Genomic DNA, 25,237 nt, shown 5'->3' on the forward strand with positions numbered 1-25,237 from the left:
GACTTTGGAAAATTGTTTCCTCATTGTTAATGCAGAATCTTCCTTAACCTCTGCAGAAACTTACCTGGAGATGTGCTCTGCATGCCACCGTGTTCCCTATGTTCCGGGTGTGTCAAGAGCTCATGACTTAGCCCTGCTCACCTTTCCTCTGCTCACCCAGTGGGTCAGTGCAGCTTTGAGGTCCTGCTGCCTGGCCAGGGTTATTCCTCAAATCTGTTGTAGAGTTGCCAGATTACTGAAGAGTAAGGCCCACTTTCAGTTTTGATTTTTTTCATCTGCAGTAATGAACTCTTATGCCGGTGTTCAGACTGTAAGACTAGATAAATCTTTTTTTAAATGCAGTTCAAGTGCTAGCATTGTAGCTAACAGACATAGGTATGAAAGAATGAATTGAAAAACGTGACTGCAGGCTTGACCTAAGAATGAGATTTTTGTTTCTTGTACTGCCCAAATGCTTATATCTTTAGCTGTAGACATATCATTGATCTGTCATGATCCCTTCTACCTGAAGCAATGAAGAGTCTTAAGCAAGAGGATAGCAGGAGATGGACATCTCAGCAGGGATGAGTGTGCACAGACCCTGCAGCACGTTGCCGCTGCTGCAGCAGCTGTACGCTGGCAACAGGAGCAGAGGAGAACCAGGGATGCTGGCAGAGGGGCTGGCTGCATGCAGAATCACCCAGCAAGGAGGAGCAGCAGCAGAGGCTGGGGGAACTGTGGCAAACAAGTTGTGTGCCTGTGGGAGAGCAGTTCATTATCTAATTCAGCAGCTTGTTCTTACCCAGGGTTTTCTTTTTCTGAAATGACTTTGGGCCTGTTTTTTATTAAAAACACCCCAGCAAACAGAGCTCGATGTACTTGGTCCTCTTCCCCTCCCTCTAAAAATGCCCAAGTTTTTGTAATGAAAATGCTAAAAAGATTTAAATGAAGTGCTTCATAAATTAATAGTGCATTTCTGGATGTTTCTTGTGTGCATTCCCAGACACAGATTTCTAGTGTCCTGGTTAACTGCATTGTGTTACACTGTCCAAAATTATCTGTAAGAAAGCATGACCTAATAATACATAATTTTTTAACTGTTTTTTTATGAGTGTTACAGATAAAATTTTGTTAGAAGGTCCATGTGGTGGTAGTTTTGGGAAAGGGTTTTTTTTAATAAAAAGTCCTGAGGAATTTAAAGATACACCCAGCATACTTCTTCTCTGAGACTCTGACACTCCATAAATAACATCTCATTGAGCTATACATCTATAAAGCCTACCAGAGGAGACCATACTTGGTTGTTGAGGTTATGAATATGTGTCATGGAGAATTTATTGTCTGGAGTGCTTCTCCCATTTCTATTTTACATGTTTACTATATGATTAAGTATTGCCATTTCACTGCAGGTTTTGGTAATGTCAGAGAAAAAGATACCAGTTATTGCTCTCTGACATGCAGGTGTACTTGAGAAAGAACCCAGTGGATTTGGATTTTATTTCTATACAAGTATTTTTACAGCTGCTTTCTGCATGCATGTGTGTTCCCATGCCTATTCATAAGAGGCCAGTGCTTATGTTTATTAAGCACAGAAAACATTCCTCTACCAGCCTGTCCATTGGAAAGACAGGAGCAATGAGTAATACAGGCAGGGGCAGAGCTCAGGCATGACTCAAGCATGACATGTGATCATAAAGACTCTACCTTTCAAGAAGACACTGTGCATACTCTCAGCAGTTCTGGTGGCTGCAGGTACACTATTCTTGTCCTCCATTCACCATCAGCTTGCAGGGTGGGAAGGCAAATCTGAGCCTCATCCTCACCTTCAAAACATTCAGAAGCCTGGAAGCAATGTTTGTGAAATACCTGTGAAGGCTCACCTAGGGAAACCATGTTTCTTTAACTAGTCCTTCCTGACATTATAGCTCTCTTTGTCCAAGGCACTAAAAGCAGAACTTTCAAGACACTCTAACAATAACCATTTGCGACAAGTAGAACCTGAAACACAGACCCTTCTAACTGGAGGTGTTCAAGAGGGGATTGGATGTGGCACTTGGTGCCATGGTCTAGTAGTCATGAGGTCTTGGGTGACAGGTTGGACTTGATGATCTTTGAGGTCTTTTCCAATCTTGCTGATTCTATGATTCTATGACTCCCAGCCTTTGGTCTGAGCCAGTCTTCCCCATGACACCACATCTATAATCAACAAGATGATGCATAGTCTTCCAGTTCTACAGAAAATACATTTTGTAATAATGATTATTTAAATGCTTTGCATTGGTTTGTTTCTGTAGGCATTTTATCTGCTGCACTGCTGATTGTTTAGCTTTGGCAAGATTTTATTGACTATAACTTTTAAGTGAGTGTGTTCACAGCTATGCCTGCATGCTAGAGCAACTGCTTTAAAAGTGTTTCCCTAAAGCCATCTGAGTTTAGGTCTCCATTACCAAGCAATTCAGTTCCTCTTGTCTGTGGCTTATATAATCCTAGAAGGCATCTGGAGCATGTTTGTGTTAAGTCAGCTATGAATGCAGATGTACAGAAAAGACATACTATTTACAAAGAGCTGAGTACACCATTTGCATCAGCCTTATTTAGCTATTTTTTAATGATTTTCTTGGGTGTGAAACATGAATGTCCTTAATAATGAAAGAGAGATTTGTGCTCAACGAGTAAGTATTAAATATGGTATGTTTGTTTTGTTTGGTTGGTTTTTTCCTTTCAGATCCATTTCAGTTCCTCTCCAAAAGTGAACCTGCAAAGGAACAGACAGCTCAACCAGCTTTAGCCCGAAAACCCACTGTAATCCGAATCCCAGCCAAACCTGGGAAATGTAAGTTCTTCTCCCAAATTGTCTGAGAAATCTTTGTCAGCAAATAATGTTCACTGGCACTTGCTATTTGCTAATAGAGTTGCTGTTTACTTGCTATGTTAGCTGCCAAAGGAATCTCATGGTACAGTCTGACAAGACAGAGGAGCCAACCTAAGGGCTATGGTGGGATGGAGAAATAGTTTGTAGTCATGTGCCTTTCTCCTCCTTGCCTCCTACCTACCTCGTCTGGCTGCCTCTCTTGCACTAAGAGGGGTCTGAAGAGGATCTAAAAGATGTCAGGAAAGAGCTAGAGGAGACCTTTTCAGGAGAAGCAAGTTTGTTTCATCAACTAAACCATATCACTGAGTTGTACCTCTGGTCAGATTGACTTCTGTTATGACATCAGCTGAGGATATTTTAATGGTGCTCCTGAGCTTTCTGGGGAGAGGGCCCACATTGTCAAAGGACCAACATAAATGTATTAAACATTGCTTCAAACATAGCTGAGTTGGGTTGTAAGCCTAGTTTTACAGCTTACATCAAAAAATTCCCTTGATCCTTGCTAGGTTTTATATCTGTGGCCATTTCAGCAACAGCATTTTCCTAGCAGTTGAAGGAATTAAAAAAGCATGTGAGAACTTGTATGCAAAACCCTGATGTGTTTAATTTTGTGTCAAGGTCTTGACAATAGTTTTCTGACAGTTACCATATTCTTGAAGTCTTCCATCTCTGGTCATTAACAGCTTTACAAATGACACTGACAGTATCCAAGAGTAGAAGTTTATCAGAGCACCAGGCTCTGTTGATCCTTGTATGCAATAGTGTGCATTGGTTTCTGTTTAGTCTCATGTTTACTCTCAAAGTTTAGGGAGAAAAATTACAAGGTGACTCTTAAAACTCATATTTCAAAATCATGTTTTACTGCATTGAGTGGATGTAGAGCCAGCTTGTAGCAACTAAATGTCCAGGCAACTTTTATTCTGAGTTTGTCTCTCTTTATTTCCCAAGTTCCTTTCTCCTCACCACCACCACCCCAGTACTAAAATACTAGATTTTCTTTTCCTCTGCATATGTGAGAAATGCACTGGAAATCATTAAAAATACAGAGAAGACTGAAGATCAAGCTATGATGGGAAGTCTTTCTGTTATTACCTGGTCATAAATAAAAGTGGTTTGGTTTTTTTTTTCAGTTGGAATAATATATTTATGAACTAGTGTAAAGAACCCAAGGCATAATTCTGCTCCACAAGGGAAATTGTAAATACCCTTCAGACAAACTAACACCAAGAAAAAGATCTGAGCTGGATTCAGTTGTGAACTTGCAGATAACTGGTCCCTTGCTGCTCTCTAGCGGCAATTGTACTTTCCACTGGAGGCTGCTGGTCATTTAGTACTTCGCTACAAGTGTCGGGGAGGTGTGAGGGACTGCTTGATGGGAGGCTCTGGCTGGAAGATTTGTGGAATGTAGAAAAGCAGAATTAAGTTCTAAAAAGCAAAGTAGTCTTTTGTCAGATAGGAGCTGCTGCAAAAATGTGATCTGTTGAAAGATGAGAAAAATACAACTGGCCCAAGATACATGGATATGGCAGGATTTACCTTGTAAGAGGGTCACATATTCTCGGTACAAGGAGTCTTTTCACCATTGTGGCTATGGAGAGAGGTTAATTCTGTCAGGAACCAGCACAAACCCAAAATCCCAATAAACAAAATAAACCAAACCACTCAAATTCTTAAGAATTTGAACTGCAGTACTCATTTAACATTAGCATTTATTGAGATGTGATTAGAAAGGAAGCATTAAGCTTCCACTTCAGTGATTATACTTGGAAATCACTGACACTAGCACCTGCCTTCTAATTCTGGGGGAAGGATGGTCTGTTCCTTTAATTTCCTTTAACTTTGGTTTTACAAAGAGTAAAGGTGAGGAAAATAGGTCATCTGTGTATATATTAAGATTTGAAGTGGTGTGAATAAATGAATCTCTCATGCTATTTATATATCAGTAAGATATGATAAAAGAGGATTTCTTTTACAATTACTGGCAGATATTGTCTTTACTTTTCATCCATCATAAGAGCTTAGAGGAATGAAGAACTGTCCAGTGCTTGGTCACTGCCAGTATGGTAACTGTGACCTGCTCCTAAGTATAAGGGATTTATCCTTGAACTGATCCATTTTTAAACATCACACTAGTGTTTCTGATCATAGTAATGCAGCTGAGGTGTTAAAACCAAAGACTTCTCCTTCCTATGTGTTACTTCTTTGTTCAGCATATTTTTCATTAAATGAGCAACTGAAATCTAGTGAAATCTAGTGTGGGGTGTCCCTGCCCATGGCAGGGGGGTGGAACTAGATGATCCTTGTGGTCCCTTCCAACCCTGACTGATACTATGATACTATGAAATTTTTCTTTTGGATAGAATCACTTCTCTCTTTTTTTGTCATGAGTCTATAAATGTCCAGGCTGTCTACACATATGTTTACATAATTCCAAGACTGGCTGGAAGTCTGAAAGCTTAAGTGTCTAAAGTTCTTTCTATGACAATGAATTTGCATGGTATACAAGTACGTTGTAAAATAGATGTTAAGGTTCCAATATATAAAGACAAAATTATTGGTAAATATACTGGCAAAACCTGTCCAGGTGTTTCCCAAGTTTCAATGGCAGAGACATGCAAAGAAAATCTCATATAATTAGCAGGTTTTCATGGTCTTTATTGAGACTGAGGACATCATCGCTCTTCCCTAGTAGGAGCTGTGCTGCTTTATCTTCTATGCTAAATTTGCTTAGCTCCTTAAAGACTACCAGGGAGCTTCCTGAATTTTGTAGCAGGCAATGGTTTCTTGCCTTTACCTTTCTGAAGATTCTTCCATTCAAGCCTTCTGATCTTTCAGGGTTACTTGAAATAACCTTCAGCTGTCATCCAGCCTGAAGGACATACCAGCAGCTGACAGCTGAAAAAAGTGAGCCAGTTAAGAAATGTGGCTGAGATGGTGATGGTGTTTCAGGTGTCCAGTAATGAGTCTGACATTCCCAAGGATAAGAAACTCTGCTACTTATCTAATATTGTATCAACAAGTATTGCAGCTGAAACCCTAGAATAACTTGCTGGTGTCCTGAGAATAAAGCGAAGATCTGTTATACAGCATGGAAAGTACTCTTGAAGTCAGCTTCAGAGTTGCAATGTTCCCTTCATGTCCCTTTTCTTTTCACTAGTCCTTAAGTGGTCCTGCCAACTGGAGGCTTGGCTTTGAGAAAGGAATTTGCATTCACACAAAAATGCCCCAAATCAAGGTGGATTCCCTTACCTATTGTTGGTTCATGTAAAGAAGCTCTTAATTAGACTTTCATTTGGGAACTTGTGGGTTTTTTACAGCTTTAAATGAAGTCATGCATAGTCCTCCACCACTTCCTGCTGAAAAGCCCATTGGGAACACCTCTGATATCACAGTGGGAAAACCCAACAGCGGTGACCTAGTAAAAAAAGTGGTAAGTTAGAACTATTTTCCAATGTTCCTCTTTCTGCTTTGGTTAACAGACCTGTAGTAACTCTCAAGCTTTTGTATAGTAAATTGTCTGAAGGACTAAATGATTAAAAGGACTACTCAAAAATATAAGGCTTTTTTCTTTTAATTGTGTTCTCTAATTAGGCAATTTATACTGCTGTCTGTTCTGAAAAGCACCTTGTTGATTTTACTAAACTTTGATCACATCTGTCTTCAATTTTCTGTGGTTAGCAGCTGGAATGAGGATATTCTACAATTTAGTTTCAAAAGCACTGCACAGTGGTTCAAAGTACAAGGAATTTACATAGTGGAATATTGTCAAACTTCACAAATGTGGGGGGTTGCTTTCATACACACACAGCACCTCTTGGTGTCTCTGCTAATTTCCAGGCAGAGAAAACTTTTCTGTAGATGAATGAAGCTTGCTTTCTTCAGCTCTTTTCTTCTAGTTGTTTTCCAGTGCCTCTGTCAGAGCCTGAGTAGAACCATTTATTTTGTCAAGTGGGGCTCTACTCCTCATTCCTAAGCACATATTGATGGTAGATATTGTAGATGAAATATCCTATATGCCCTTTGACACAGATTTACAAAAGAGAAACAAACTACACTAGAAAATTACAGTAAAATTCCAAATATTGAGTGTTATGATGGCAGATATGGCAAAGAATCTTGGGGAAACCACAGGCAGTAAAAAGATCAGATGAAGTAAAATCAAAAGCCCTCTCTTAGATGGGCAGCTGCCAACAAATGTCTTTGAGGCTACTCTGCTAATAAGATAAAGGGGTTTTAAATGTCATGACTAAAGACAATATTCATAGAGGTCCCATCTTTTCTGGATAATGTTGAAAAAAATACTTCCAATACAAGATGTTAAATAACATTTTAATCGGTGCAACCCCAAAGCCTTTACCATGTCATCCAGATTATTTTGACAGGCATGTGTAAGCTTCAGAGGATTCTTAGTCTTTTTTTTTTCCCTAAGATCCACAGAAATATTTAAATCTTGGCTTTGGAAAGATAAGAACTCCTGTGTTTCTAAAACTAGTATTGTTTGTTAGTGGAAGTGACTAGCCATGAACAGTAAAAGTTCTTGACCATAAGCAGTAGTTGGCACTTCTTCTTCACATGGAACGTGAAATTTTTTTTGTATGAGGATGACATCCCCACCTGAAAGTGGCAGATTGTTTTCTTTCTAATCAGAATCATTTAATCAGGAACATTCACTTGGGGACTTAATCAAAGGTCAAAATTTTGACACAAAATACGTTTAGGTATTTTCTAGATGGGAGGTTAAAAAAACCCCAAACCTCCAAACAGAAATTGCTTACCTGTTTCAAGTACGTGTGTCCCTAATTAAGTAAACCAGTCTGTTCAGACCTATTTGAAATTACTGGTTGAAAAACCCAGATTCAGCACTCTGATTTACCACACAAGCAGCTGTGCTGGCAGGACCTTCTGGCACTGGCAGGAAAATGAACAGCAGGAGGCAGAAAGGGTGGTAACTTGTTACTTTGTTATTGTGGTCCAAGCCCTTCAGACATGGCACATGTTTCCCTCTGCAGACTCTGCTAAAGGGTATTAATATCTGGCAGGGCCAGGATAGACAGCTGGGAGGAGTGATTCCTTAATCTGCCAAAACAAGTTTCATCAGGGTTTTCTGTTAGATCTCTAGGAAACATACTTGCATCCCTTCTTTAATGAGGGATAATGTTATTTGCAGGGGACACTGTCCTCTGTGAGTTGCATCAATGTCATTTTTTCTGCTTTAAGCCTGTTCAAAGTCTTCTATCTGTCACATTTACATAAAAATTGATAATGTAACTGGAGCAGCTGGAATCCTATAGGTAGTGAAATTGTACATTTCTGTGACTCTCTTGAATTTGTCTTTTAAGTCCTGACTATCATGTAGAAGGAAAAGATGGCTGGATCATACCTAATGGACAATTTAGTCTGGGATTCAGTTAGTCAGATTATTTACGTCTCCCTCTAAGATGCTAGACGACACCATAATGTTTATTACTTTATTCCCAGGCCTCCGGAAACTCTTGTGTTTTCTGTCTGTAGGATATAATTAATGTAAGAAATGCATCATTTAAACAAGGTATTTTCTGTTTCTTAAACTTAAAGAAAAGATTTTTCTTTTCTTTTGAATCTTTGCAGGAGTTGGATCATTCAGAACAGGGTGGAGTGCCTCAGTTAGAACCTGTACCGCTCCCAAGGTAAGTGCAATTCTGTACTGGCTCACTTAAAAGTGGTGTTTCAGAGTTAGTTTGCCTAGTTAGTCTCAGTGTAGACAGTCTTAATGCAACAGGCTTAGGTAGTTAGTATACTCGCTAATAAATAGCCAGGAGCAAGTTGCCAGCTGATTAGGACTTGTTTGTACATTATCAGTATGAGCAGGAGTATTATAGGAGGACAGCTGTTTGGCTCTTCAGCTAACATACAGTGTTGACAGTCATTCCTTTCTGCATCTTTAACCTCTTCACCCACAGCTGAACGTAGAACATCCCCTTCTGCATGCTGATGACCTTTTGTTCAACAGCACTTGCACTTGTGGGCTGGGATTGAGTGTTGAAGGAATGGAAGTGGCAGATGCTGCCACCCTGGAAAGGCAAATACTGGACTGGCACCTTTCTGGCTAGTTTATACCACTAAGTTCAGACCTGAAATGCTTGTGGATTTGAAGAATCAGTTACAACCACAACATTTTTTTTTCTTCTTTGTTTTTTTTAAGTAACAAGGAAAGAGGTCTGTAGAGACAGGATCTCAGGTAGTGATAGGACTAGGGGGAATGAAATGAAGCTGAAGGTGGGGAGATTCAGGCTGGATGTGAGGAGGAGGTTCTTCACCATGAGAGTGGTGAAGCCCTGGAATGGGTTGTCCAGGGAGCTGGTTGGGGCCCCATCCCTGGAGGTGTTTAAGAGCAGCCTGGATGAGGCTCTGGCCAGCCTGATCTAGTGTGGGGTGTCCCTGCCCATGGCAGGTGGGTTGGAACTAGATGATCCTTGTGGTCCCTTCCAACCCTGACTGGTACTATGATACTATGAAGTAACTGGACCAGCTTTGAGCTGAGGTCCATTAAATGCTCTTGGCAAGCTAGAGGAAGGTAAAAGCATGAGTTAGCTAGCCCAGTGTAGCTATTTCAGCATCTGTTCTCTGAGTCTGTGGGTTCAAACACAAGAGTTTGATCTGTTGTGTCAGGACAAGAGAATGATTCTGTTATTAAACTTAATTTACTAACAGTAATGAGCATTCCTTAATAGTAAAGGACGTTGGTGCAGCCATGAGGAAACGCCGCATTATTGCCCCCTAGGGGCTTGTTACTTTCCCCCATCTTTAGCAGAACAGCATCCTGGGTCTCTGGAAGGGCAGTAAACATTTTGTCCTTTCATTCTTCTGCTCAAATGGATTATTTCTTTGTAAGTAAGCAGTAATAATTCTCCTAATTACTTCCTACATTTTTCTTGTTTACTTGAGTTGCCTTACAAACATGTGGGTTGGTTTGTTTCCAGATTTAATGCAGACTAACTTGGAATTTCCCCTTCTGTTAATACTAAAATGCTTAATTTAGGATGAGGCCAAAAAATGGCAAAGGAGGAATTTGACATTAATTTTTTTTTTTTTTAATTTAAAAAAAAAACAATTCATACTCAAACAATAATAGAGAACTCTTATCAGGAGCATTAGTAGAACAGTTACCTTCTCAAGTGGTGATGACACTCAAAAAATGTGTCAGAAGGATACTCCAAAGAACCCTAATGCACATTTGTTGTGGTTGATAATTTTTACAGGCCCTTGAGGAGTTCAAGAGACTAAATAATTATGCTGAATTACAACGCTTGAAAAAAGAGAGAGAATTGTAGCAGAAACTTGTAGTAACTGGCCAAGGATTTCCCAGTAGCAATCAAACAATATTGTTTGGGGCTTTTTTTCGGTTGGTTGGGGGTTTTTTTAATTGTTGTTGGTTTGGGTTTGGGTTTTTGGGGTTTGTCTTTTTTTTGAACATTGGTAGTTTTTAACAAAGGTGGCTTTTAATTAGCTGTATAGGCAGGTGTGGAGGAGGAGGGTTTTTTATCAGTGCTTAGCAAGAGGGTGGCTGGCTTTTTTTATTAACTCTGTCGCTATTCTCTGATTTTTGGTTTCTAAACTATTGGTACACTAATGAGAGTGTGGCACCTTCTGTACTGCTGGAAAACTTGAGTATTTTCAGTGGTGTTTTACTTCTGTGGTAGACATCTGTGGCATAAAAATGGTAAATTCTGCTACTGATGCCATTGTGCAAAATGCTGTCATATGGTCATGAGTTTCAGCAGAGGCCCAGAAGTCACTTCATGTTAAGTGACATCCCAGGGAATGAGCTAGACTGATTTCCTGAATACCAGCTAGATCAGCAGAGCTTGTCAGGTCTTTCACTGAAGCTTTCCACTAGAAGAACTCCATCCTGAAGCAGCTTCAGAAAAAGCTCTTTCTAAAGGCAGATTGCTGATAGAAATCCTGCTTATGTAGTGGGTTCCCAAGGAAGCTGGCGTGCTATTGATAAGCATAAGTGGTGAGCAGACTTGAAACTCAGTATTCAAATGGTATAAGGACTTGATCATCCAGTCCCAGTATCTGAAGAGTTCATGTATTCCTGGAGAGCTTCAAATACTGCACACTCTACAGCATGAGTCACATTTCTTTATTGCATACTCTCTAGCTAGAGCTGCGACAGAAGCTTTCTAATATGTGGATTTCTCTGATGGTTTGCCCAATTTTTAGGCCTGTGAATGGAAAAATTATACCTGCTCGACCTCCCCCACCTAAAGGTGTTCCTGGAAGGCCACCTCCCCCAAAACTCTCTGCAGCCAAGACCTCCTCCAAGAAGGATGCTCTGTCACGATCTATTTCTGACATTGCTTCTGATAAAAAATCCAGCAAGTTCAAACTGGGACCCAAGAGAGCAAAAAGCCAAGTCTTTAAAAATCCAGATCCTGCATTACCTCCTAGACCTAAACCAGGTCATCCTCTCTACAATAAATACATGGTGAGAGATGAGAAATTCTGAGACTATTGTTTATAGAACAGTGCTGGTTAAAATAGTAGTGAAAAGGTAGTTATGTGGTTTACTGTGATGTGGCTTCCAAGGGGCATCTATCATCATAATCTTCCTTAGAAAATATGAAGAGATAGATAAATAGTAATAAGTACTGTAAGGTAATATTGGAGAAAGCAATATGCAAACTACAGATACATGTGCAGCTTTGTGTGTATATACATACATATATATAAATTATGGATAGCTTTGAGGTTGGGGGGGTTCTTTTTACAGTTACCATTTCTGAATTCTGTTATATCATGTAAATTTATGCTAAACAATTGTGTTTGTAATTGCTTTTTGCTATGTATGTCAGAATGCTAAAGAAAATTGGGGAAGCGTTAGAACTTAAAAAGTAGTTTACCTTGCTCATCAAGTCTGCAAGGAGTAATGAATCACTTGTCTTACATTTTCATCTTATTGATGCTATCCTTTTTAATTTCAGTGTGTTCTATTTTGGCACTGCATGTTGTTAAGGAGCATTAAATATAAATAGATCAACATTATAGATAAAAAGCAGAGAACGTTTCCCCAGATACTTGAAACTGGTCAGTGATCAGAGCTAATGACTGCTTGAACCAGTACTGTTGTCAAAAAAGGCACCTACACAACCATAGCATGAACGACATTGGCATCCAACATGAAGTAGAGGGTTTCTGTTGCCTTCTTTTTGATTTTCACTCTTGCATTTATGTCCTTGATGGAGCAGAAGAGCAAGAGAGAGAAAGATGTACCCAAGCTGATAATAGGAACAGCTTTGAGATAAAGGAAAGCGTGTTGCTTCCTCTCTGGTGTAGACACACCATACATAAGGAAGGCGTTGACATATTTTTGTCAACATAAGGAAAGTGTTGACATTTTTTTGTAGGTAACACATTTTTTTTCAGGAGCAGAACACAAGTAATTCCCTGCCCTTAAGTGCTACAGTCAATGACATTTTCCTCCCAGGCTTCTTGCAGTGCCCTCCATGACAAATGAGTACATTTCTCTGTCAGTGTGCTTCTGAATGTCATGTCCTGTACAGTGTGATACCAGTTAGGTGGCTGAGATACTTTTACAGCAGATGGTAACACCTGGGTTTCTCTAAGTGGCAGTTCCTATCAACAGCAGTCCGTTCTGAATGCCAAGGAGCTTGTCCTTTTCACTTGACTCCTAAATTAGTTACCTGTAGTAGGTGGTTCAATAGTTCCATCATCTGACCATTTTCAATTGCAGTAGGAATTTCAGGTGCGTTGAAGTGAAGCAAGCTTTCCTATTTGCCTCTGTTTTTATTCAAGCTACCTGTGCCTCATAGAGCTGCCAAGGAAGATTGTCTTCCCAGGAATACTGGAGAACTGTCCTGTAAGGTAAGACATTTTTCCCTGCTGATAAATATTCAATGAGCAAGACTCCTGTTACATTAAATTATCAAGAGCTTTAGGCTTTAAAGTTTACACTGACAAATGTAATAGTGCTTTATTAAATCCTAGAGCTTCTTTAATAAAAACAAAATAACCACCAAAACAAAACCCAATAATGGTGATTTGCCTTCTAGCACAGGAACATTCTGCTTATGAGGTGGAGCAACTGTAATTACTTTGAATGCCAGAAGGGAGAGGAAACTGGTAACGTTCCTCTGTCTCGTAGGAAGATAATCACTCCCTTGGCTGAGTATCCAAAAAGTGGGCAAAAGTTAAGCAAGCAGTTGTTGGAAGTGCTGCACATGATGTATCTGTGAACTTGGCTTTGACATACAGACTTCAAAGTGGTTTCCTCTCTTTGCTTCTGCAGAGCCTAACCAGGTTCTATGGCATGACTGCATGCATATGAAACAGCTAGTATCAATTATATCACTCAGTGGCCTTGCTGATTATTATCAGAAACCTACATGGCTGAAATAAATTTCTATGCAATCTGTTGCTATCTGTTGTCATTCATATTATTCTGGCCTTATCTTTCTCCACATTGGATTTCTTGGTTGGGCTTTTTGTAGCAATGAATTACTTTGAATGTAATTCATGCACAGTGATTGTCATGAAAACAGTCTGAAAAGTCCAAGGGGGTGGGATATAGAGGAAGGCTCAGCATTTTGAATATAATTTCCCTTTACAGAGATCTCATAACAAAATTGTCATTTCTCCTCAGCATTATCTTCCTGTAAGCAAAGCCCTAGTGGTTTACTCACTCCTCTGAACTGTTTGGCAGTCAGCAGATGTGCTGCTGCTGAATGTGTTGGGAAGAGTTGGGCTAGATTGTTTTTCCTCAGCAAGGAGGAGCAAGTGGGGTATGCAGTACAGAGCAGCAGTGCAATATTTGCCCACAACCCTTGCAATGAGAATTGCTATCAATGCTCCAGATTTCTGACCCACAAAGGTAGCTGAGGCTTTGCCTATACCAGGAAAAGTTTTGTGTCTTCCCTTTCCTTTATGAGCTCAAAGCAGATGTTAGTGAAATGCATTCTGGTCTACAGTGGCAAAAAGCAAAGGAATTCAGATCCTTAGCTCTGTGACCAGCACTAACTGTTACTTCCAGAGGTGATTCTCTGATACCAGAACAACACTGTTTCCAAAGCCAGAAAATTCTTTCACAGTACCCATCAGAGAATGTGTTAGTACCTTTGATGATTTATAAACTACTTGGATTTATTTGTTGTTGTCAGGATTCAAACTACCCTCCAAAGGTTTCTGACACAAGTGCACCTCATGCTGTAGTCCTGCATGATTTTCCTGCGGGTAAGTAAACGTGAATATTCCAGAAGCTTGCTTTACTCAAAGATTTTCAAATGGGAATTTTCTTAGTTTTTAGAACTTAAAAGCTATGAGGAAGCTCAGCCTATAAGGTCTGCCTGTAGAGTTGCTCAAATCCATGGGGTTAGGTATAGCTGGGCCAGTCTTTTGGTTCAAGCAAACTGGCTGATCAAGTATAATTAAGGAAACTTGTTTTGAAAACACATTCCAGCTTTGTCTGGTATTTGGATTAAGATTTTGAGGGGAAAGTTCTTCACCGAGCGAGTTGTTCGTCATTGGAATGGGCTGCCCAGGGAGGTGGTGGAGTCACCGTCCCTGGAGGCCTTCAAGAGGAGATTGGACGTGGCACTTGGTCTAGTCATGGGGTCTGTGTTGATAGGTTGGACTCGATGATCCTTGAGGTCTCTTCCAACCTTAGTTATACTGTGATACTGTGATTTTTTACTTAGACAAAATCCTTGAGTGTGAGTGCAGTAACTGAAATGATGCTGTCTTACAGAGCATGCTGATGACTTGGACCTTCATTCTGGAGACACTGTTTGTCTTTTGGAAAAAATCGATAGCGAGTGGTACAGAGGAAGATGTGGGAATCGCACAGGGATCTTTCCTGCCAGCTTCGTTAAAGTAATTGTATGTGGGTTTTGTATACGTTGCTGCATAGGGTCCTATTGCAGTTATTTTCTGGTTCTATTTTACTACAGCTCCTGAATGTTAAACTCCATTCTGTATTTAGATAATCTCTTTTCCCTCTGGCAGCACGGAAGACATACTGACTTGTTTGTATGGTATTAGAACGATGCTTGATTTGGCACAACCAACTTGTGCTATGGGGATTATTTTGCTGTTAATTTGGAGCCAAGTGAGAAAATCATGGCCCTTGCCAGATTCTCGTTGTTAACCTGAGCAGTTTCTCAGGGTATACAGAGCAGATTATTTTTCACAGTTGCTTGTAAGAATCAACACCCAGCAAGGTGGTTGCTATTTGCACCTCCTCCAACCCCCCAGCTTCGCTCCTTTTCTTGACCCTTGGATTGTGCTGAAATGACCACTTTGATAGCCGTACAGTAAACTGGGTCAGGATAGCAGTTTGGCCCAACAAAACAGGAAGCTTTTTATTCCTCAAACATTTTTTTCCAGCTGGATCAGTTCACTTAAGTGGCTTACTAAGTGCTGCACAAATGTTGTACTGGCACAGCACGGGGAGATTCTGTTGTTGCAAATGAGCATCTTAAAGCAATCCTGTTACTTGAATGTGACATTTAACAATAAACAGAAGGCAAGACAGGTGCTGCTTTGGAGCCCAATAGCTATTAGTTCAGTGCCTTATCTGTAAAAAGATACAAAATGGTTCACTGCATCAAAAACTGGATCAAATTTATAGCAATCCTAATTCTGACATTGAAGACGTATTTTTTTTGCCTTACTAGACTGATGTTCCAGAAGAAGGCAGAAAGAAGAAAATACCCTGTTCACCGCAATATGTTAAGTAAGTCAGATAAGTCTTTTGTTCTTTCTCATCTAGGAAGTAAAAAGGTAACTTTGAAGCCTGTGTCATATGTGCTGAGGTTAATGTGGTTAACAGTTTCTGCCCTGAAATACATTTTTTTTTAAGTGAAGCTTTCAAAACTGAAAGTTTTTGATGTTTTATTAAGACTCATATTGAGGCAAAAAAAAAGGCCTAAAAACTCACTTCATGGCTTGAAAAAAAGTTGGTAGATAGCTTTTATCTTTGTAATAAATGATTCTGTAGGTACAATCCTGTGCACTTACTTTTCTTCCTCTTACAAGCTGTATTAGAACAGCATTTCCCATCAGTTTTCATGAAAATTGGTTACAGAAATTGACCCAATCTGATTAACCTCAGCAGCATCACAATCTCCTCTCTACTCCTGGCCTTGTTACTTTCTTCCAGTCTCCTCATAAGATGTAACATGGTAAGGCTCCTACTTGTTTGAAAGAACAAGATCAAATGGGCCAGGACATCACTGTACTTTACAGAAATCTATCTAAACCATAAGGTGTCTGACTGCACAAGTGAATCTAAAGTGCCCCAGATCAAATTACCAAATGCACTTCAGGCACTTTAACTTCTGATTCAAAACCAACTTGTACTAACATCTGGAAGCAGGGAACAACTTTCCGTGACGTTTTTACCTAGTGATGATTTATTAAATTGCAGCAATGAGAGCAAATTCAGGAACTACAAGTATCAATGGGATCATTCAGCTTGTTCTTCACAATGAGTGTGGTTTGTCTTAAGTGAAACTTTATTTTTAAAAACTGCTTCTACAACTACGAAAGAAACAGAAAGTGCTAGCTCTGTCCTGAAGCTTTCACTAGCATGTGAGTGAGGCATGGGGGAGGGAATCAAGCTTACACTGGTTGTATGCCATGATGCTATAGCAATGCTTTTTGTAACCTTTTGCCTGGCATGTTATTTCTGATAAATCAAAAATTTTGAGTAGCTTCTGAAATAGATTTAATAAGTGTGTGTGTGGTTGGGGGGGGGAATAAATAATTTTTTCAGTATTACAGAATTTGGTATCAGCTGCAGTGATGTTTCTTTCTTCAATGGGTGTTTCCCCAGGCTTGGGATAGATTTTACAGAATAAAATTTGTCAAAATAGATAAACACTAGCTTCCCCCTGTGGCATCCCCATCTGTTGGGGATTTGGGACAAATAACACAACACTTGGCCTCACCCGAGTTTGATTGCATGTAAATTGGACGCTAGCTCAAGAAACCAGCAAATCCTTAACAAAGTCTCAACACCCTTACTTGGATATAGGTGAAAACAGAGTGGGAGAGGTAGCCCCTAACCAAAGTTATATGGTGGTGGTGGTTGTTGTTCAGAAGAGAAATAGACTCTTATGCAAACTATTGAAACAGCCATGACCTGGGATGCAGAAGTGGCTTCCAGCTCCTCCAGACTCCATCCTCCTCAGAAAGCAGAGATGAGAAGCAGAGCTAGACCTCAATTCTCTGAGTGTTTTATCTTCAGCACAGTCCCTCATCATTTTAAAGATATCAATCTGTATTTTGCACAAAGCTGCCTTGTTAAGTGGATAATAATAACAAGCAAAGTAAGTTTCTCTTTTTTCTGTGTAGAGGCCCAAGATGCATAGCACGATTTGAGTATATTGGAGATCAGAAAGATGAGCTCAGTTTTTCAGAGGGTGAAACTATTATCCTTAAAGAGTATGTCAATGAAGAATGGGCCAAAGGAGAGCTCAGAGGCACATCTGGAATTTTCCCCTTGAACTTCGTGGAAGTAATTGAAGATCTGCCTGGATCAGGTACGAATATGTTTGCAGAGATCTTTGTTAGCAATGGTTTGTGCTGCATGCATAAACGTGTTGCTGCTATTCTAAGTTGTGCTTTACTTACATAGGTACAGGAGCAGCACTGAAGAACAAGGTGGAAGCTGCTTCTTCCCTTCCTCAGGTAACAAAATGTTACAGGTGACTGTAGAATTTGCATGGTGCAGGCTTTCTATGGCAGCTTCAGGTCAGCTGCACAGCTTTAAAGCTGAATAGGGCACACAATGCTACTCATGTCTTGAATTCTGACAGCTGGCCTACACTGATTGAATTCATAGCTTCTGGGAAATTAACATCAGTAAATTTTCATCCTTTGTGCTTAAGCAAATTCTTGTTATCTCTATTTTAAATATGGCTACAGTGGTCTAATTTTGAATTTATTAATCCTGTCCCCTGACAGCAATGATAAAAAGGACTGTCTGAGCCTTGACAAAATTCTGGGGTAATTGCTGAAATGCCGTTCTAGCCTACATCTGCAGTGACACTACTGTGTGAGAGACAGTCGGGGCACCTGTGTGCTCTACAGCTGCTTTCACCGGTATCCATCATCTTATGGGCTCCATTAATGCTTCTAAAATTAATGCACTTCTTCTGTTCACTTTAATAGAACAACAGATGCTCTGCAGAGTGGTGTGAAGCACTTCATGATTTTACAGCAGAAACCAAAGACGATTTATCCTTTAAAAAGGGAGACTACATCCAAATACTGGAACAAGTAGATTTGCAGTGGTATAGAGGAAGACTGAATGAAAAGGAGGGGATTTTCCCAGCAGTTTTTGTCCAGACCTGTTCAGGTACATTGCCCCAGCCAGATGGCAACTCATTATCCCTTGGGTTGTGTGACAGCTGTGATGAGTTCTAGGAGAACCCTATCACATTAACAAAACACACACTGCAACAATCCTTCACATCCTAAAGGTAGTTGTTGATCCACTCTTTCTAATAATGGCAATAAACAGTAGATAATCTGGGAGGTGATAGAGATTCTGGGATGGTTTGAAGTGTGGGTTGGGCAGAGACAAAACAGGACCACAGAGCTGCCTATAGTGTAGCAACTGAGTTAGAAAATGCAGAGGAGCCAGGTTTTCATTCAGCTGAGGACAAATGCTGCAGCACAGGCAAAGAGCTGTGACTAACTACACCTGCTGCCTCTTGGCACAGCACTATTTTAATCCCCTTGGTGAAGTAAAGAATGAACACTTGCCTCTCCTCAGGCTTCTGTTTGTCCCCACATCAGTGCAGTCAAAACCTTCACAGAAGGCCCAGGAGAGGGAAAAACAAAACTCAAAAAAACTTCCCATTGTTTTTGCAAGTAAAGCCATCAGTGAAATTGACAGGAAATAAATTGCACCTCACTGGCACATAGCACACAGCAGGTGTCACCTCATCTCCAAGTTCAGAGAGGAAAAGTTGGCTTTTGTTAGATGTCATCATTTGAAAGTTCAAGTAAGTGAAGTTTAAATTTAGTCCTCTTAGAAGTGGAACCATGAAAATGTGTTAATACTATAAAATGAACTGGTGTCAGTAATTCTTTATTCCAGTAGGCCAGTGAATTTGCTAAGTAGCAGTAGCAATAACATCTGGACACTAGTGAGGAGAAAATACAGGAATGTCAGGAAGCTTCTCCAAAACCAGATTTGTGTCACTCCAATCCAAATAACTTGCCTTGTCTGTTCTGCAGCCAGGGCAGATCTGTCACAGTCTGTAGGAGTGAAGAAAGGAAAAGCCAAAGCTCTTTATGATTTTCATGGAGAAAATGAAGATGAGCTTTCCTTCAAAGTAAGTACTTCTCTTGGCCTCCTTTTACAAAAGCTCTTCTACTTCTAAAGATTTCTTTAAAAAAGATGTTCTGAGCCTATTTTCAGCTGTGAAAGTCAGCTTGGAACCAGAAGGAAAGAGGCACAGAACAGGCATAGAGAGTAACACATTTGATAAATGGTCTCTAAAAAAAAGATTTTTGCCCTTACTGCTTCTGTTTCATATTGCCAAAATCTTCACTGGAGACACCGAAAAAGAGGTCAGAAGCTGCAGAGTTACTCCAGCTTCTCTGATCCAGTAAATACAAGACAAACCTACCTCAATTGGGAGGATCTTGATCAGTTTATATGGTCAAGAGAGCCTATTTTTTTAACTAGAAAAACACCAACAGGGAGGATAATAGTAAAGTCTGGCAGTGCTGGAGCAGCAGTGCCTGTAAGGGACACCTATCACAGCACAATCTACAAAGTCTGGCAGCACAATACATAACTGCCATGGGAACAAGAGGAGAAATTAAATAGTCATTGGATGCCCAGATAATACTAAGAGCATGAACAAGAAGCAGCATGCCCTTGTAGATTCAAAGTCATGATTTAGGTAACTGTCCCGAAAAGGAAGTTTCTGAGACAGAGCAGACTTTCACAGCAGGCCAAAAATAGCATTTAACAGCTGAAATACTCTATGTCCTCTTCTAAAACTAGCCACATAATTAGTTTTAGCATTAGCAGCTTGCAATGCTGAAAGGATGGATGCTGCTTTAAAGCAGAAAAGAGGAACAGAGGTACTGAAAGAATGGTCAGGGCCATGATAGTACTTCAGATAAGGGAGGACATGGAACAGAAAAAGAAACAAGGATCAAATGTAGGAGGCTGCAGTTTATTTGAAACTGGCACACTGAGCTACTTAGACAATTGCTCTCCTTTTGGGGAAATAAAATTTTCCAAAGAGGAAAGTTTCTAAGTGCTAGAAAATATTAGGACTAAACTGAAAAAAAGCCAAAGAAAAGTGTTAAGAAACCCTTATAACAGAGCAAAACACACAGATCACAGGAAAGGCATCGGGGCTGTAGGCCTGCTCTCTTACTTACCCACCACCCTGGACAGCTTAGCCAATGCAGGAAGTTACACAGCACTGCTAGTTTTTCCTTCCCAAAGGTGATTTTTCAGCATAGGCAAAAAAGCTTCAGCTGGTTTTGGCAAACAACCTCAAAGAGATGTGGACAACAGGAGAGGCTGACCATGTCCTACTTCCATTTGATTGGTGTTAATTGCTTCTGAATAAAATCAGCTATGTATGCGTGAACGTTGCAAGCTAAGCTGTGGTGGCTCACTTTGCTCCTTCTTTTACAGGCAGGTGATACAATAACAGAGCTGGAATCTGTAGATGAGGACTGGATGAGTGGAGAGATACAAGGAAAGTCTGGGATATTTCCCAAGAACTTCGTTCACATTTTAAAAACACCATGAAGTGTTGCCTCTCTTCATACTCCCTGCACATGGGAGAGAATGTTTCCTACCCTAAAGGCACAGCAAAAACATCAACCTGTCTTGACTATGTTTTGCACTACTTTTTCTAGACAGTCATACTAGTATCTTGAAGTCAACCAAGAACATGTTAAGTCTTCTGTGACAGTGTGTGTAGTCATGCTTCATGAATGCTCCAAGAGCAAATACAAGCAGGATTCTCAGTGGTTTCCAGCTAGGGAAATACTGTGGTGCAACACCATTTTAACTTAAGTAGCATTCTAGTATGTTTACTATCTGGTGTTACATTTACCATGCACAAAGCCACAGAAAGTAAGGTTCTTTGGTCTTTAAAAACTTTAAAATTTAAAAAAAATAGTTTCAAAGATATAAATACAGCATTCAATATGTAGATCAAGTTTGCTATTCAGGTTTCATTACTGCTCAACTTCCACATTAGCAGTAGAACCCACTTGGTGTATGGTTTAGAGGATAAGAAAGATAACTGCTATTTCATAGTAGAAAAATATCAAACCTAATACTGGTAAGAGGGAAAACTCAGAAGTGAGAGAAGTGGTGTTCTTCTCTCATAGGGAAAGATCACAAAAGTCAAACTTTTTAAGTATTTTGCCTCTTCATGAATTGGTATGAATCATCTGAAGACCTTCCTCCCTTGCCCCCAAACCCTTTCCAGATAGAGGTTTAGATTTTTCTGCTGCACACTGTCCTTTGAGTGTCATCAGTCACACCCTTACTTTCTCAGCTGAAGTTAGTTGTAACAGACAGCATTTACTGAGCTTTCTCAGACCCCCTCCAAGCAGTAGCTGCATTATTCCAACTATTTGCCCCCTCCACCCCCTTCGTGTCAGTGGAAAGCCAGTCTTCACTCAGCCTGCGTGTCATTTATCCCTCATGCACTGGAGCATAGTTCAGTAACACTATTCTTATCCTTAACATGAAGGGTATTATACGGCCCTGGCTTTAGCTTTCAGCAGACACGGCATTAGTTTCCAGTTTGCTACCCACACACCAACTATACTGAGCATCGTTGTAAGGGGTCTGTCGAGGCCTTCAGGAAAAGATGCCCGGCAAGAGGTTACTTCAAGAAGTTCCAACAAAGACATTTAGTCAAAAGCAGCAGCGTGACTTGAACAACAAAATAACACAGACATGACTGAGGTAGCTTCACATTATAGGAACTCCTGGCAGTATATTGCAACCCTCAACTTCAATCAAATGTATCTTGATTAACTGCTAATTTCATCAGTCTGGAATAGAAGAAAAATTAGGCTGTGCAGCTGGCTCTTTCACTCCTAACAGTATTCCATCAGTTGTACTATTTAGCAAAAGCAAGTATTAAGCTGCTAGCATGAGTCATTACTTCAGAAAGATGCAGGTCATCAGGCACCATGATACCCTTGATTTTTCAAGATTTTTCTTTGTGGGTCTGTGGGTTTAAGTTGTGAAAAGGCCAACAGCTGAGTGGCAGCTGAAGACTAGAAACTAGAATCATGACTGACATTTTGAGTTTTAACTTAGTTATGTGCCTGCCTACAGCTCTACCAGTAGGAAGTCTTAAGTGTTACTGCAACACCTACCTACTGCAACAAAAGATCAAGGCGCATCCAAATTGCTAAGGGTAGCCTTCCCCTCCCCGTGTACTGCACTATGGGTCAGGCAAAACTGAACTGAAGGACTCCCCCCAACATGACACAAGCATCCAGTCTTGGTAGCAGACTTGAGCTCACACAAAACAAGCCTGAGGAACCTGCAGCACTGTTTACTCCACAGTCACTGTTATGCCTCAGTACGTGCAAATACAGACACAGGCCTTAGCCCTCTGTTATTTTTGTTTCTCAAGAAGCTTCAAGAAATAGTATTTAAAGTATGCCAGCACCAGTCCCATCACCAGGGGATGAAGATCACACAGGTTTAATGAGCTGAGAATTGGATTTCTACTTTCATTAAGGCAATTAACGTTATAAAAACAGTAAGTTGTATGCCATTCTAGAGAGATGGAAACATGACAATCTTCACAGCTCGTACTCAGTTTTGCTATCCCAAACATGCCTATCCAGAGCTCCTGTGGAATGAAACCTTAATGCAAGTCCACCTCAGAGGACAACCCTTCCCACTCTCCAAGCCCTCCTGCCAGGAGATTCCAACAGCTCAGTTTTTATTCCAGTAATGCAGATACCTCCTCCTGGAGAAATCTGACAACACAAATACATAGCTAGCGAGCTTTCCTGACTCCTGCAAGCCCACGCAAAGACTTTCAGCTATGAACTTTCAGTGGATCACCCTTTTAGACCAGGCTTCTTCCCCCACGACCTGTGCCAACAACTCCTGAACCTCCAGTGGGCACAGGAGGGGGGAACAGCAAAACCAAGCAGAGCCCACACCAACAAACATAATACCCACATCCCACATTGCTGTGGTAGCAGGTGAGGCTTAAGTGTATGATGTTTACTTACTGTTTGTCTGGCAGTTTTCTAAGATTTTGATACAAGTCTCAAAAGTAGAACTGAGTTTTTATAATTTTTTTCAACTTCCTCTTTCTCATTTTTATAACTGTGTATTGAGCAGTTGTTTTTGTAACCTCCACTGAATGTTTAAGTCAGTGCCTGTCAGTAGCGAAGACCACTCTTAATCGCCTCCACCCTGTTAAGCAGGGCAGGAAGAGTAGCAAAGCCTTATATTCAGAGCAAGGAGTGCCATCTGAAGGCTGCTTGCATTACTGCAGGCAGCTAAAGCAGCAAGTAATACTTAACTACAACTGGTACAAGTTAGAGGCTTGGCTTTTACAGGAAGGGATTTTCTTAATGCTTGATACGCCTAATACCACCATGAAACTTCATACAGAGCAGAATGTGACATTCATAAGGTGTACAGTACACGTAATTAAAAACCCCCAAACCCTGAGAATGAGGTGGAGCACAAATCCTAACTGCAAATTTCAGCTGTAATTTGAAATTCAGCTAGACCCCCATACACTCATGTGAAAATGAAAGCCTCATTTATGAAAACATTATCTGTTCTACCCCAACCCCCGCTGGAAATCCCTTCAGGAAGGCATCTTTGTCCTGTGTACAATTAATGGTGTCCTAAATAAAACCTTTGTTAAGTCCAGTAAGTTTATGGTACCTCTGTAAATTAAGAATGTATTTAACCAATAAATTTTTTTTATAATTAAGTCATGATGGCTTAAGCTTTCCACTTGACAATTTTATGGTCTAGTTCTGCTTATGTATTCAACCCAACAGCAACAAACCTCTACCCACCCACAGACAAATGTAGCAGTGTGGCATCCCTGAGCAAGCAGTCCAGCCCCTGCCCCCCGGCAGCTGTAAGCAGTTAAGTCTTCAACCTCAGGTACATGTCACACTTGTCCCCTGCACAATCTGTGACACTTGCTACCAGCAGCAACCACATTCATTTCACACAATTGCACAAGGTGCCAACTACCCTGGCTACAGCAAGATTACTTGGGATGAAGACTTGGTCTGACCCTGAGCTCATCAATTCTGAACCTACTTTCAGCTGTTTGCTGCTATCTATACACCATGGCTTTTCAGCTGAGATCTCTACAGGGAACACTCAAGGTTTGTCCTCCTGCTTACTCTTCCCCCCATGTGAAATATAAACATACATCTACCCAGAGCCCCTGTGTGGTAATGCCAACCCTCTACTGCTCAAAAACCCAAGTGAACTGCAACTGAAAAAAGCCTTTTTGCAACATACACTCCTCAGAAGTACAGCTGAAGGAAAAAGTCAAAATATGACTGAGGAGTTTGCAGTAACAAAAACACCTTAGAGTTTCTAACTCTCCTGCTCTATGGAGTACAGGCAGGCCTGTTGCAGCCCCTTGTGGTTTGAGGGAACTGCTGCTAATCAGAGCAGCCAACACACATCAATTACCAGAAAGCTATGACAGATCTTACTTTAATGCTAACTCGAACTAGATGATCTCCAGAGGTGACTTTCAACCCCCACCATTCTAATGCAGAGCTTCAATGTGTTCACATATATGTACACACCTGCATTTCTTAGTGTAGTAGGTTCAAGGATTTTCAGCCTCACCATACTTACCACTAAATATATCAGTTTGGTTTTTTAATTCCCATGAAAAATTCTCATTTTTGCTACAAAAGTGAAGGGTATTTGTTGCAATTTATAGCCTCAAAAATGTGACTGTCTGGGACTCAGAGAACAATGACACCTGCTTCAACAGTACGGGCGAGCAGAGCAGAAAATTAAAAGCAGCCCTATTCCTTATTCCTGTTCCAGCATGGTGGCAGTTTTCAGACACTTGCTACCCTTCCACTGCAGGCTAGAAAAGGCAGAACAAGCAGGCCTGTATTTACAACCCAGTGCAGATGGCTACCTGAACATTAAGTCATGCACTGCTCTCAGTATCATCCCTCCTACTAAAACAGTAACTTGGAATCACACCATGAAATCACATCACCTGCTGTCTTCTCAATAAAAGAGAATACATTCTTTTCATTTTGCATTATCATTTCCTCCAAATCAGAATTACCAACTAGGAAAAGGTAAAAATCCCTGACCCCCACAGGAGCATCCCTCTACTTTTTCCA

At 40.5% G+C, this 25,237-nt stretch overlaps 1 protein-coding gene across 7 annotated transcripts in view; it reads left to right on the forward strand.

Annotated features, from left to right (window-relative positions):
- Positions 1-23,832, forward strand: part of SH3D19 (SH3 domain containing 19) — a 116,562-nt gene extending 92,730 nt beyond the window's left edge. For 6 of the 7 annotated variants that reach the window (XM_068137298.1, XM_068137297.1, XM_068137294.1 and 3 more), the window contains 13 exons: positions 2,705-2,812; positions 6,169-6,281; positions 8,459-8,517; positions 11,057-11,321; positions 12,650-12,718; positions 14,011-14,083; positions 14,598-14,728; positions 15,526-15,584; positions 17,207-17,394; positions 17,490-17,542; positions 18,026-18,212; positions 19,100-19,197; positions 20,526-23,832. In XM_068137298.1, the coding sequence (XP_067993399.1) occupies positions 2,705-2,812; positions 6,169-6,281; positions 8,459-8,517; positions 11,057-11,321; positions 12,650-12,718; positions 14,011-14,083; positions 14,598-14,728; positions 15,526-15,584; positions 17,207-17,394; positions 17,490-17,542; positions 18,026-18,212; positions 19,100-19,197; positions 20,526-20,642 (1,520 nt within the window). In that variant the 3' untranslated portion in view covers positions 20,643-23,832. The remainder of the gene's footprint in view (positions 1-2,704; positions 2,813-6,168; positions 6,282-8,458; positions 8,518-11,056; positions 11,322-12,649; positions 12,719-14,010; positions 14,084-14,597; positions 14,729-15,525; positions 15,585-17,206; positions 17,395-17,489; positions 17,543-18,025; positions 18,213-19,099; positions 19,198-20,525) is intronic. The other variant, XM_068137295.1, reaches the window with a different exon arrangement.
- Positions 23,833-25,237: the final 1,405 nt, after the last annotated feature.

Source organism: Melanerpes formicivorus, unplaced genomic scaffold (genome assembly GCF_026170545.1).
Source record: "Melanerpes formicivorus ecotype bairdi unplaced genomic scaffold, bMelFor1.0.p_v2 SCAF_4, whole genome shotgun sequence".
Taxonomy (NCBI): Eukaryota; Metazoa; Chordata; class Aves; order Piciformes; family Picidae; genus Melanerpes; species Melanerpes formicivorus.